Source organism: Camelus bactrianus, chromosome X (assembly GCF_048773025.1).
Source record: "Camelus bactrianus isolate YW-2024 breed Bactrian camel chromosome X, ASM4877302v1, whole genome shotgun sequence".
Lineage (NCBI taxonomy): Eukaryota > Metazoa > Chordata > Mammalia > Artiodactyla > Camelidae > Camelus > Camelus bactrianus.
In genome coordinates, this window is record NC_133575.1 from 83,894,452 (window position 1) to 83,907,797 (window position 13,346).

Genomic DNA, 13,346 nt, shown 5'->3' on the forward strand with positions numbered 1-13,346 from the left:
ATTTACACAGATTTCTGCAAATTGTGTTTCCTTTAAGGTGGAGTATGCCTATATTTTATATAAATAAGACAGTTAATAGAAAGGCAAGCCCCTTAAAACCATAATGGAATCCATTAAACTGCCAATGGACCACTAAACAAATAGAAAAGTAGTTTCGTTTCTTGAACCAGCTCTGTGTTATAAACAGAATAAGGAAGAATTTAGGCTGAGTTACATAAACTTGGCATTTTTAGGTTAAAATGGTGCAATATTAGTTGAATATTTCATTGATTCATAGGCTTAATGAGAAGAAACATTTAGTAGCTAAGAATATTGCTCACTGGACATACTAAGCAAATTACAAACCAGACATTGTTTTGGTTCCTGCAAAGTTAGGTGCAGTTCCCCACGTCTTATTTTCTTTCTCTTGCAATAAAGTAGTGTCAGGCTAGGTTTATGTTACTATGAAAAGTTGTCTTGGAAAAGAATTATACTGAATAATGTCTGTTTTTTAAGACTAAGAAAAACATACATCTTTACCTTCTGAACAAGGCTACACCAGCTATCAAAGTCTTTTTCTTCTTTGCAGAAAAATCCCTTGGGGGAAAGCAAAAGAACACAACTTAGAACAGGTCAGGGGCACCAAGGCAGGCCCTCTGTATTGCAAGATGGAGCCAGCCGTTGGCCCAGAGTTGTGATGTAGTATGTGGGCCGCTCCCTGTGGATGTGTCCTCCCAGCAATAAGGAGGAAATACGCGTGTCTCACTTGGACATACACGTATTTGCCTATTCATATTGATACTCTCTCTCTCTCTGCTTCTCTCTCTTATTTTGCCCCCTTCCCTTTTACCCCATCCCTTTGAAATACAGTAATTTGAAGACCAGTCTCTAAAGCATGGGGTTAATTCCATTACATTCAGTGCACAAATATACCTATCTATAAAGAATAGCCCATTAAAATCAGCAAACAAACGCCAAATGGTAATTTTAGCTAGAGACATTACTTAATAAGGTAGCTTTGACCTTCCAGAAATTATCTATTAAGATAAAGAACTGTCAGCCTCCTTCTCTAGCCTCAGAACCATCCTACAGTAGTGAAAGAACTGTCTAAAACAAGAGGAGGACTCTGTCAGCTCTCTGTCACTGGTCCTCTGACAATTGGGCTAAAGTGGAAGAGAGGATGCAGACAGGCCTTGGAACCACTGGCTACTCCACAGGCAGCTGCCCCCTCCATGTGTGGATAGCAGTCAAATTTCCAGGGGGGGAAACCCTGCAGCTTTCTGGACTGTGCGCACAGAGGAATGGACACTGTCCACCCAGGAGGTCTTGCCCCCTTATCCCTCCCTACCTATGTCCCATCTTATTCCCTGTGCCTGGGTGGCAATCATTAGAGGGCAAGAATGAAAAGGGGGAAAGATGGTAATACTAATGATAACTAACATTTCTTGAATGCTTGCAACATGCCAGGCACTGTGCTCAGAGTGTTACACATAGCGTTCCTCACACAACCCCACAAGGAAGGAAAGATTATTTTGCCCACTGTAGGGATAGGAAGGCCAAGGCTCAGAAAAGTTAAGGGACTCCCTATAAGTCCACAGCCGGTAGGTGGCAGGGCCTAGATCCCAACCTGAGCAGTTCGGCTTCATGGTCTGTTCTTTCCCCGCTAAACTACACTACATGACCTCTCACGGTGGGTGGGGAGTGAACATTCTTCTGCCACACTATCTAGCAACCTGGATAACTTCCAGGGAATCAAACTGTGATAAGGCAGCATTGTATCTCTTGGCCCACCCAACCTTCAGATACCCACCAATGCTACAGAAGGATCCAAGTTCAGGATGTTCATTCGCTGCGGGGATTGCAGACAATGGAAAGTCTGATCATCAACCGTTCCATTCTCTTCGGTGTCAACAAAGGTCTGGGTTGTGTGAGGGTCCAGAAAAATGAGCTCATTACCTGTTTTGAATGAGACAAGCTTAACTTTCGAAGAACCACCGGCCCTGGTCCCACTGCTCTCCTTGGGAGGAGGTGCTCTGGTTTTCCTAACCCCTCCCTTGGTGACAATGAGAATGAGATGACAGAAAGCCTGAAGTAGGGTAAACATGCTTGAAGGAAGCCACCTACACCCAAAGCCCATCATTCAATGAGAAGACTTGCCCTAGCATTTACATCTCTGCAAAGTCCACATCCAAAAATGGAAAGGGACAGGTTTGGGGAAAGGTAGGAATGAGCGACCACAGATGACATGGCGGGCTCTGTGAGCAGCAGTAGCCAAGGGGTGGTAGGTAGAATCACCAGGCCATGAGTCCAGGTGCCATTAGGGAGCTTCCTGACTCTTTCAACATTGGAAAACATCTTGCTCAAGACCACTGGTTCTTAGAGCTATGGTCTAAGAGCACATCTGGGAAGGAAAAAGGCTTTGGCTTCCAAAAGAAATGGGAATGCTGACTCTGCTATGGATGAGATACCAGGGAGCTGAATTCTTGGCTTGACTAGCTAGCAAGTTAGTCATCGTTAGCAAGTCAGTAATTCCTGTCAGAAAGCACTGCCTTGGTCACATTAGTATCAGTACAGACACGCCTCACCGGGAAAACTCACTTTGAGATGACTGATCATTACAAATGAGAGAAAAATCGTGCTCCATTAAATTGAAAAAGCCTAGCCTAGTAATGCCCTGGGAGGGGTCTGGGATAGTAAAATCTCTACTTTTATCTGATATTCAGAGGGCGGAGAGTCCCTCTGATGCTCATCAGCTGCATGCTGAGTTGGCCAAGTACCTGAGCTGGGTACCCCAACCTCAATGGCCAGGCCCAAAAACCATCTGGGCTCCTGTGTTCTAGACTGGGTTAGGCAAGCAAAGAGAGATCGCTTGAGGCAGAAGGATGGGGTAGGGAGGAACACCTCAAAGACCCTCCCTGGAATGGCATCCAGGATCATGTTGGGCACATCTAACTGCTCCTGTTGGCAAAGAGTGTCTCTGGTGTCTGATGCAAACATAGGGCACGTTTATCACAGATGAAGGACAGACCACTTCCCTCACTCTGTCTTAATTTTCTTATTTTTAAACTGGGGTCACTAGGCCTGTCCCAGTTACCTCACAGGGTATGACCAGAATGAGAAGATTTCACCTCTGTGAAATGCTTAAAACACAACACAAACACAAGGTGGTCATAGAAGTAGCTTGCTGAGACTCAGGAGTATTTCCCTTCATATATAATATGGAAATCAGTGCCTCCAAATGACTTGCTTTATGAAAGTCAAGGTACATATTCCCCCAGACCAAGGTGGGTAAGATCAGTTAATATCAAAAAAAGCCTCAAGGTACAAGGAAGAGTAACAACTACGATGTTTAGAAGGAAGCCTACCTAAGAGCACAGAAAGGGAAGAGGAGAAAGAAGTTGTGCACAAGAAAATGTAAATCCAAAGTAGGGTCAGAGGCCAGTGTTTTTTTTTGGTTTGCTTGGGTTTCTTAAACCTTTTTTTTAAAAATGGAGGTACTGGGGATGGAATCCAAGACCTCATGCATACTAAGCATCCGCTCTACCACTAAGCTATACCCTCCCCACCTCTGCCAGTGTTTGAGTTAAGGTACTGGGAATAATCACAGCATCCTCTCTGACTCTGGCCCTTTCCCGTGTGTGTGTATGTGTGTGTGTGTGTGTGTCTGTGTGTGTGTGTGTGTATGTGTGTGCGCGCGCACGCGTACAGTGGAGCTTTGTGGTCTGCCCTATTTCTCAGAGTGCTTAAAAGAGATACAGTAGATTAAAAAAAAAAAGTCCTAGAAACGATATGGGGGCTAAATCAACGTCTCTAATAAGACCTAAAGAGAAGGGGCAGGCACGTCAACAACCTGCAGACACCGGGCTCATGCGACGGACCTCCAGGTGGCGACCCCCACCAAAACGCAGAGGACAAACATCTCTTCTCTAAGTGGAAAAAAGTCTCCCAGCCAGTTTCTCAGCCTGGCCTGGTGTGTAGTCTTGCACACCAGGAGCTTCTCCCAGCTCCCCACTTGGGCAAGAGGGCACTCGAGATGCAATGTGGTGTGGTGGGCAGGGATGGCCAAATTGGGATCAAACCCTGGCTTTGCTACTGTCGAGCTTGATGACTTTGAGGAAACAGCGCCTCTAAATCTTTCACTAGGTGTCAATGGAAATAATGATCTCTACCCCACAGGGGTGTTTGCTAACTCTATCTATCTCTCTACAGCTATCCATCTCTAACTATCGATATTAATTTGTATCTCTCGACACATGTATACAGGTTTTAATATACAATATATAATATAATAAACAATATATTACAGTGATAATATAAGTATATGTATTTCTATACATGGAGAGAGACGGAGAGAGAAAGAGAGGGAGAGATTGAGAGAGAATGCTCTGCAGAGTCCCTGGTGTAGAAAATGGCAATTCTCATCTCTTCCCTCCTTTTAGGCATACTACCAATCTGGACCCCCCAGACCTGGTACAGCAAGGGTGTGAGTCAGAAAAGGGGTGTTGGGAGGACTTTGGAGCCTTAAGTGAAGGTTAAACAAAGGATTTATGAAAGTGAGTGGGCAAATGGCCCCTATGGAAACCTCTGTCTTGGGAGCTGAGGATTGCCCACAATTCTTTCATAAGTAGTCCGACTCCACAAAAGTCTCCCCGACCCAGTGGCCCCTGGAAACAGGAGGGCTATGCCAGCTTGGTGAATTCTCCCTGGGAAACTTGGGATAAAGGGAGGCCAAGGTGCCCAGAAATTCACTGAGATCCCTACAAAACTATTTTCCAATCTGTTTCCACCTTGTCCTCAAGCACAAGCAATAGAAAATAGAGTTCAGCAACATTTTCTTTGACAGGAACCCAAAAGCTTAGAAACAGAGAACATCTAAATATTAGGTTTTGTACTTAGAAAAATAAAAGCCTCCAGTTTCCTTATTTTCCATCAAGCTGTAGTTCTCAGGCTCGACCAGTAGATGGCAGCACTTGAGACAAGGCAACTGCGGAGAAACCTCACCTTAAAGAGGAAGAGCAAGCAGAGGAAAGAGGCATTGCGGTAAGGCTGGCTCTTTGTTGAGGGCTTGACTGTGAGGTGACAAAGCGTGTGAGTCAGGTGTCAGCCCTATTTTCCGTAAAAAGAACCTGAGACTGAAAGAGTTGTCACTCGTCCTGCTGTCACACAGCTAGCCAGTGGGAGACTGGCCACATCCAGGGCCAGGTCTGTTTCCACCTGCCTCCCTGAATCTCTGAGGGGGAGATGGGTGGGAGAGGAGCCAAGCTCATCTCACCCTGTCCTCTGCACATCCCTCAGGCCATTCCCTATGCCTGCTTTGGGCTCTCCCTTGCACTCTAAGCTCACAACTTCCTGGAAGCCCACTCCTGCCAGAGGGGTCCCGTATCACACTTCCCCAACCGCCTCACTTCCTCGCCCGTGCTCTTCAGTCCTAACCAGGTGTCAAGGTCTCTGGTACTCAAAGCGTGGCGAGTGCCAGCACCACTGGCACTACCTTGTTAGAAATGCAGGCCCCCGGGCCCCACCCCAGACCTGCCGAACCTGCATTTTAATAGGCTCTCAAGGTGATCCGTGCGCACATGAAAGTTTTGAGAAGCACCAGGCTACCTCATCTTGTGTGCCAAGGGCCTTAAAGGTCTCTGGTCACAGCTAGGTTTCCAGAGGCATCTACCGAAGGAGAGAATGCTGGCTGCTCATCAGGATCCGCATTAGGAGGTCAGCAGCTTTAAGGCTGAGCCTCCATTATAAGAAAAGGGATACCTCTGTCTTCACCTCCTCTAATTCCCACCCAGTCAGAGCTCTGAACAATGAACTAGCAGGCCGAGCTGCATGGACCTGGGAAGCCAGAGGACAGCTCCTAGCCTGAATGCTCAAGCCCAGATGAGATGGGGATCGGCAAGGCCAGGGGAGCCAAGCCCCGCTGCCCTGGGTCCCACAGGAATGAGAGACAGATCCTGAAGCAATACTAGGACATTGGGGTGTCCAGCGGGAAAGCAGCCGTGGAACCATCTTATCAAGAGGCAAGGAAGTGGAAGCATCAAAGGGGGATCTGCTCTCTATTACGTCCATGTAAGTGTCACTTTTCAGGCTGAAGACAGGATGAGCTACCCAGAGGCCACAACATCTCCAGGCTAGAATTGCCTGGTCTCCCGTGCAAACCTGCCCACCCTCCCCTAGCCCGCGATGACTTACTTATGATTCCTCTTTTCTTACCTAAGAATCCTATGAAATAATAGGCGTTATTTGGTTTTCCTCCTAATGCCCCTAAAGACTGTGGCATCTTAAAACACTCCTGGAGGGAAAGAGAATGCAGGATGCTCAACTCACTTGCGGACTGCTGCTCACGGATCTCCATGCTCACATGGTGGTGGGATGGGCAGGCGGCAAGGGGCTCGGGGCAACGTGCGACTTACTTTGAAGGCGTCAACATAGACAGGATTGATTTGGTTTATGCCCAGGCGAAGGGGCACGATGAGCAGCAGGGGTTTCCAGGCTGGGCGGCAGGCAGAGGGGCCCCTACGCTGGGTCGAAGCATTCAGAGAGTCGGGGGCGCTCTCAGCAGCTGTGTCAGCACTCAAGGGAAGGGTGCAGCACATCTTTTCTAGAAACAGAAGACAAGAGAGCTGGGCAAATAAGGGGGATCCAGCCCTCAGAGATGCCCAGGGCAAGACTAAGGGAGACCTCACATGACAGCCCCTGTCTGGAGGGCCCTCCCCTCTGCCACCAGGGCCCTGCGGCCCCACCTCCCGCAGGAGGCCCAGGCCACTCCTCCAGCCCTTCCTTCTCTTCCTGCTGGCAGCTGAACACTCACTTACCTCTCCTCAGATATCATGGGCTCACTGAGAGAATCTCATTTCTCAACTAGACTGCAAGGGCCTTGCAAACAGGGATTGGGTCTGCTGGTCTCTCTAACCCCGTGGCGGGGAGCACAGCGAGGGCTGCCACAGAAGACCTGTCGGTGATTTAACTCATTATCTGCACCCGGGGAGTCCTGGAAGGAAAGTGTCTGGGACCTCCCTGAGGGGCGGCAAAGATCCTCTAAGTGTGTTCCCCTTTCAGAAAGCTGAAAGGGAAGAGAGAAAAGGGAGCAGGGAGTGATGAACCAGAGCCCTGTACTCCCGAAGCTCCTCTGTCCTGCTAGAGGGGCAGGCCAGAGTGTGAGTGAGTGAGTGAGTGAGTGTGTGTGTGTGTGTATCTCTCCCTCTCTCTCTCCTTCTCTCTCCCCCAACCACACACACACTTTCTGAATGCTGAGGAAGAACGTCATCACCCACCACCCAACAAGGTCAACAGGCCGGGGACTCACTGATGTCCTCAATGACCACGGTGTTATCCATTGAAACATAAACAGCCAAGGAATTCCACTCATCAAATAAAGCAAGTTTTCTGCAAAGCAACATACAATGAAGTCACAATTGGAGAAGATGGAAATCTCGGCAGGAAGCAGTACAACCTACGTGTGCCCAGTGTTCCTGAAGTTACCAAACGCTGAGCCACAGAGAAGTTGGGATTTGGGTCAGGTCTGGCTCCCTTGACCGAGCTCTGGAACATTCCATGTCCAGTGACCTTGAAAATGGAATGCCAGAATCACTGTTTCTGAACCTCAAAAAGAAGGTCCTGCTTTACAAAATGGAAAAGTCTGCCTCGTAAAACGATGTTACTCCTATTGGGTGAAAGAGAGAAGTTACCAGTGCATCTGCTCACAAGAGATTTGGTTTTCTTTTCTTAAATAACAGACATTCTGATTTTTCAAAAAAAAAAAAGAAAACTGTTATTAAAATATCTATATTTGTTTAGGAATATAGATAATACAAAGAATAAGCCCCAGAGAAATCCAGAGAGAGAGAGAGAAGTGATCTCTTCCACCCCTTCCCATGTGCCGTAAGGATGCTGTCCGAGGAGACCTGGGCCGAAATGGCCTTAGTGCCTGGCCTTGCTGGTCAATAGCGGAAGAAAGAGAGCGTGCTGAATTGCATGACTTCAGAGGAAATTAGAACGAAAATCCCTTTAAAAGGGAGATAATCTGAGGTCTGAGTAAAGTATCTTGCTTATTTCTCCCTTATCATCTTCTCCTCTTGCCAATCTGAAGAAGACATGTTTAACCTAGCTTGGGTAAAACCCAGTCTCAATGGCCAAAAAAGCAAAACCAGACCAAACAAAAACCACGTTCTCTCCCAAACCGAAGTGGCTCCCAGGAAGGGGTTAATTACCATTATATATTTTTTTTAATTTTTCTTTTTTTTGAGCATTTTTTCTACAATTTCACATTTTTAAAATTTATTTTGGGGGGGGAGGAGGGAATAAAGTTTTTATTTATTTATTTTTAATGGAGGGACTGGGGATTGAACCCAGGACCTTGTGTGCATGCTGAGCACGCGCTCTACCACTGAGCTATACCCTCCCCCAACCATTATATTTTAATTTCACTCATTTTAATGTATTATCTTTCCCCAAAACAATAATGATGACATCTTCATCATATACTGTTGTTAATGATAATCATGATCATGATGAATAAGAACCCACTTAAATTCTTTTAAAAATGTATGTTTCCATTTGCTTATTATTGGGAACCTCAAAATTTAGAAGGAAGAAGCAAATTCTGAGGGATGTCATTTATAAATCAACCATATCAAGCTGGGTTTGGGGATCAGCACAGACATTCTAATCTTCTACACTTTCTACCCTGGGCTCCTAAAGTGGTTCCCGAAATCCTGCCAGATCCTCACTCAGCAGATCAACAATGCCGCCAAAGGGCACTACAGACTAAGGCAAGAACGTGGTCTCAGAAAGGCTGCACTGTTGGCAAAGAGTAATGCCAAGCTATAGGTTCCCTCCGGTTCCCAGGAAATCCAGACTACTTCCCTCACAAGCACATTACCAAAGCATTCTAGTTCACCGAAGGTTGGCTAATGATGGAAACAGTGCCCCATCTGTATTTTGCCTGGAGCAGGTCCTGCCATCACACTCCAGAGAGCCCGGGAACTGAAGTAGCTACACCAAAGAAGGCCAGGTGGTTTCAATCGTCTGATGCCTAAATCCAACCCGATTCTGCCTGCCATTTTCATTCATTCATCAAGTATTTATTGAATACTGCCATGTGCCAGGCAGTGTGATGTGCTAGTGTTTCAGGACAGAACCAGACAAATACAATATCTTCCCTCATGGAGTTTTTGTTTGGTGACAGGTTGTCAGGCAGGAGAGTGACAATGGATGAGGTGGCCTGCAGGTGTCGGTGCTGCTGCCATTCACCCCATTCATTTCCACAATGTTGGCCCTGGCCTCTCCGCTTCACCTATTGCTGTGGGAGGGGACTTCTGGGACTTACCAGGACAAGTGCAAAAGTACCACGCTGGGGTACCTTGAATCTGCTAAGAGATGACAAACTGATTCCAAGGCTCTCTTGGGGCTTGTCTCCTCCAATAGGTGGTGAGTTCCTTGAGGCAATGACTAAGTCTAGTTTATTTCTGTATACCCAGTACTTAGCACAGTAGCATCACCCAGGAAATGTTGACTGAATCAATGAAGAATTTTTTTTTGTAATACTACACAGGGTGGGAGTCTGTGTCTTGCCTAGGTTGGCTCAGGCCTCCCCCCTTAGCATAAACCTTTTGGCTTCAAAGTGGCCCTCAGGCTGATGGCTCCCTGGCATGTCAGCACCAGCCTACAGCAGGGGATATGGAGTGAGTCCTGAGGGGCCTCCACATAGACGGGTACCAATGACTCCAGCTTCGATATACCAAGACAGTTGTCCACATGTATTACACATTTTAAAGAACCATCTGAGCAAAATGGTCCAGATGTTTGGTAGCTTAGTGGGAGGGGTGGCTTAGTGGGATGGCAAGAAGAGTTAGGTTGATGGGACACTGAGTTGGTGGAGGGAGGCATAGGAGACAGTAGAATAAGGCACATGCCAGACTCTTTTACTTACTTTAACACCTGTGCAACTGTATTTGGTCCAAACCATTCGCCAATTGATTTCCCTTCTCCTACGCCCATTTGTGCTGTTTTTGTGTGGAAAAAATAAACATGTTAGCAAAAGGTCTTCCAACAAACCACAAACTCCTAATTTTTTGCATAAATAATTAAGTAGATGGACGACTTAGTGGAGCCACATATAAAGCAGAGGATGAGAAGAGCAAGTACAGGCCATGTAAGCTGAATTTCACATACAGTGTTTCTTTCCTCTTAATTGGACTACAGAACAGAGACAGCCTTTAAACTACTGATGTAATCTTACCCATTTGATGGATGGAGTAGCAACAGTCTTTTCTATCTAAGAAGCACTGTAGGATTCGTTGGTATTCTTTGGGTTGCTCTTTCTGTTTCTCCCAGTTCCAGTCTTTTCAGGGAAAAAGAGTTAAAATCATTTTTTATAGTAAGAGAGTTTATTATTTCTCTGCACTCTTACTGTGACTATGAAGTTAGAAGGAAAACAAAGGAGTTACATCTAGAAGATGAGAACAATCAGGTTAGAACATTCCTAAGAATCTTGAATATTTGATGACAAAGACATCTGGGAACTGATTTTTTTCAAAGACTCAGTGGGTATAAAGTAAAAGCAAAACAAGAAGTTGACCAAGGAATTGGCTTAGCCCACGAGCTGGAGTTGGATAAGTATGACCTGAAAACAGTGTCGCAAGGCCTTTATGGTCAGCTACCCAGTGAACAGGAGGTCACCACAAAACCTCGGTATATCACCCAGACACCACAGTGTCTCATTTCCACACAGACAGCAATGGCTTTGGTCCGTATATTTCGACAGCAGTGCCAAAGGAGTCTCACTGGGGGAAGTGCTATTCTGACACACAGCCCTTCCCAGGGGAAGATGCACCATTCGCAACTAAGGAAGCTTTAAGGGAAAAAAAAAAAATCCATGCTGCCATTTTTACACAACCTTTTAAAAAGGTCACACTGAGCTTTAGAAAAACAAATACCTTTGCTATCAGATCTTCAAGATTTCCTTATGACGAAAACTAAAATATCTGTAGGGATCCCATCTGCGCCTTAGACACAGTCCCTCAAATCCTACAGAGGCTACTTACTGCTCACTGAGGACAACTGCAGAAACCCATCATCGCCGTGGGCAGGACGCCCTACTCCCATTCCCTCAGCTCAAGGAACTCTGTCTAACAGGACAGATTTCTGAGCCTTAGTTTGCTTCCAAGACATAAATTTCTCTCTTGAGATTTTAGAGAGCATTTGGATTCACAACTGAAATCTACTTGAAGCCAAAGGCTATTATCCCCAGAGTTTTCAGTACTCCTTGCTTCCAGTAATTTCTGAAACCAAAGTTTTCAACTTCGTATCCAGCAGTCTTCAGAGGGTGAACACCATCCAACTGTTTTTCATCACCTACCAAACTGTCCAAGTCGGGGGGAAATCCTGGTTAGCTGGCTGCTAAATATTTACTGATGACAGTGATAAGTGAACACCCCACCTCAACTGTAAAATAACCAAATAGGAAGCCCTCCAAAGTACTTCTTTATAAAATTGCATCTTCTAATTCATCTTAGCTCTAAGATCTACTTTCAAATTCTTCCTGCTACTTTTTGCTTTTATATTAAAACAATTGAGACTGCTGACTGTGGGCTGCTTCTCCCCAGTTTGCTTTCCACAAAACTCACTTCCAGAAGAATCATCTTGAAGTGTTTCATAAGTGGGAAAGTTAAACACTAAGAACGGACCTGCTCCAAGAAGTATGCGTACAGCAGAAAAATCACTAGACAAGGAGTCAGAAGACCTGCCTTCTATTCCCAAATCAAAACTTTCTTGCTGTTTGACTCAGTTCCTAAGCCTCAGTTTCCTCATCTATAAAACAGATATTATGCCACTACCCAGGGGACGCAGGCACAGGATATCCTTAACCCTGAAATGAAGGCATTAAGCCCTGAAACCTCTGCAGACCCTTCCCCAATCCTCTCTGGTAACTGCAGGAGGATGGGTGAAGTGGTGCAGTGGGGAAAAGGGAGTGATGTTTCTGTACCTCTGAATCTCAAGGAACAACAACTGATGAGTTCAGCAGCCCAATCTCATCCAAGGTATCCTTTCAATCCCTCATCCCCAAGTCAAACCAGACTTTCACCAAATGCCTGAACTGGCATCCAACCAAGGTCAGCCTACAGACGCCGATAGGGAAGCACGCAGAGGTCTTGAGAAAGCAAGACTCAAGAGCTCCAACAATGATTACCGGAAGGTTCTTAATGAAGCAGCCTCCTGAGGAAGCTAATTTAAGAATTCCTTCATCATCAAATGGCCATCGTCAGTGAACCCAAACCAAAATAGCGCCAGCTCCTGCATTAGGCACTTCCTTTAAGGTCACTGACATCCTTCATCAGGCAGATATTTTAAATGAGGTCAAAAAACAGACTTACCACCACACCCTCCTTCCTGCTCCCTTTGTTATCTGATCTGTTTAAGGACTCACTCGAACAATAGCGAAGATGGAAATTCTAAATGATACACCTGCCTCAACGTTCAATTCTGTCCCAGGAAAATAACTCTCTGGCTTGGTGAGTCACAAGGAAATGCTGGCTTCCTTCTCGTGAGAGGCTTTGTTGACTTGTCAGCCCCCGACTTGAGCTGGCAGAGAGCACTTCAGGACCTGCAGTTTTGTTCCCTCAACACCAAGGCTAAACCACCAGCAATAGGTGCAGCTACAGAGGTCTCTGAGGCAGTTTTGAGAACAAATTTAACTCACCCCTTCCCAAGTGTCTGCAGATAAGGGCTTGAGCCAGCATCATTTGTCCACAGCGTAGCATACACCCCCAGCCAGCATCTGATGAAGGGCCCGTTCCCCCTGTTGGCAAAATGGATGGGAATGAATATGAATTCCTTACATTGTCCTCTCCTGAAACATTAGCATATTTGGGAACTGTACAAGACAGACAGGCACACATACTCTGAATAGAGAGGCAAGAGAGAGAGCCAGATAGCAAACAGGGTTTGTTAGAGGGCGGAACTTGCAAAGATAATGCTGAGTTAACCAAAACAGGTTCTACGGCCAAAGACAAAACAAACAAATGAACAAAACCTGCCCCTTATGTTTTCTGCTTAGAGACGTCCAGGTATGCATGCAGTTTTGGTAGATGACTACCATGTATGACTATCAACACTGAGTCCGTGCCATGTCATCATCTGCCTGACCAAACCTGGCTTTTCACAACTCACTTCTCAGGGAGGGCACTCTTACCTCAGATAAGGAATAAATGCTACCAAAGGTAATCATCAAAATGGTCAAAGAAATCTGGAAGGCTCTTGACTAAATATACATTTATGAAGGTCTAAACAGCAAAAAGGACAATGTAAAATAAAGGAAAGAGCCCTAGACTAGTCATCAGAAGACCAGTTTCTAGTTACCTAATATTTAA

At 45.9% G+C, this 13,346-nt stretch overlaps 1 protein-coding gene across 6 annotated transcripts in view; it reads right to left on the minus strand.

The window, feature by feature from the left end:
• Positions 1 to 13,346, minus strand: part of ATG4A (autophagy related 4A cysteine peptidase) — a 52,975-nt gene that overhangs the window by 2,098 nt on the left and 37,531 nt on the right. For 5 of the 6 annotated variants that reach the window (XM_010946104.3, XM_074359541.1, XM_074359542.1 and 2 more), the window contains 8 exons: positions 12,677 to 12,775; positions 10,217 to 10,318; positions 9,908 to 9,980; positions 7,283 to 7,362; positions 6,390 to 6,577; positions 6,190 to 6,268; positions 1,790 to 1,935; positions 520 to 576 (listed from right to left, as the gene is read on the minus strand). In XM_010946104.3, the coding sequence (XP_010944406.1) occupies positions 520 to 576; positions 1,790 to 1,935; positions 6,190 to 6,268; positions 6,390 to 6,577; positions 7,283 to 7,362; positions 9,908 to 9,980; positions 10,217 to 10,318; positions 12,677 to 12,775 (824 nt within the window). The remainder of the gene's footprint in view (positions 1 to 519; positions 577 to 1,789; positions 1,936 to 6,189; positions 6,269 to 6,389; positions 6,578 to 7,282; positions 7,363 to 9,907; positions 9,981 to 10,216; positions 10,319 to 12,676; positions 12,776 to 13,346) is intronic. The other variant, XM_074359540.1, reaches the window with a different exon arrangement.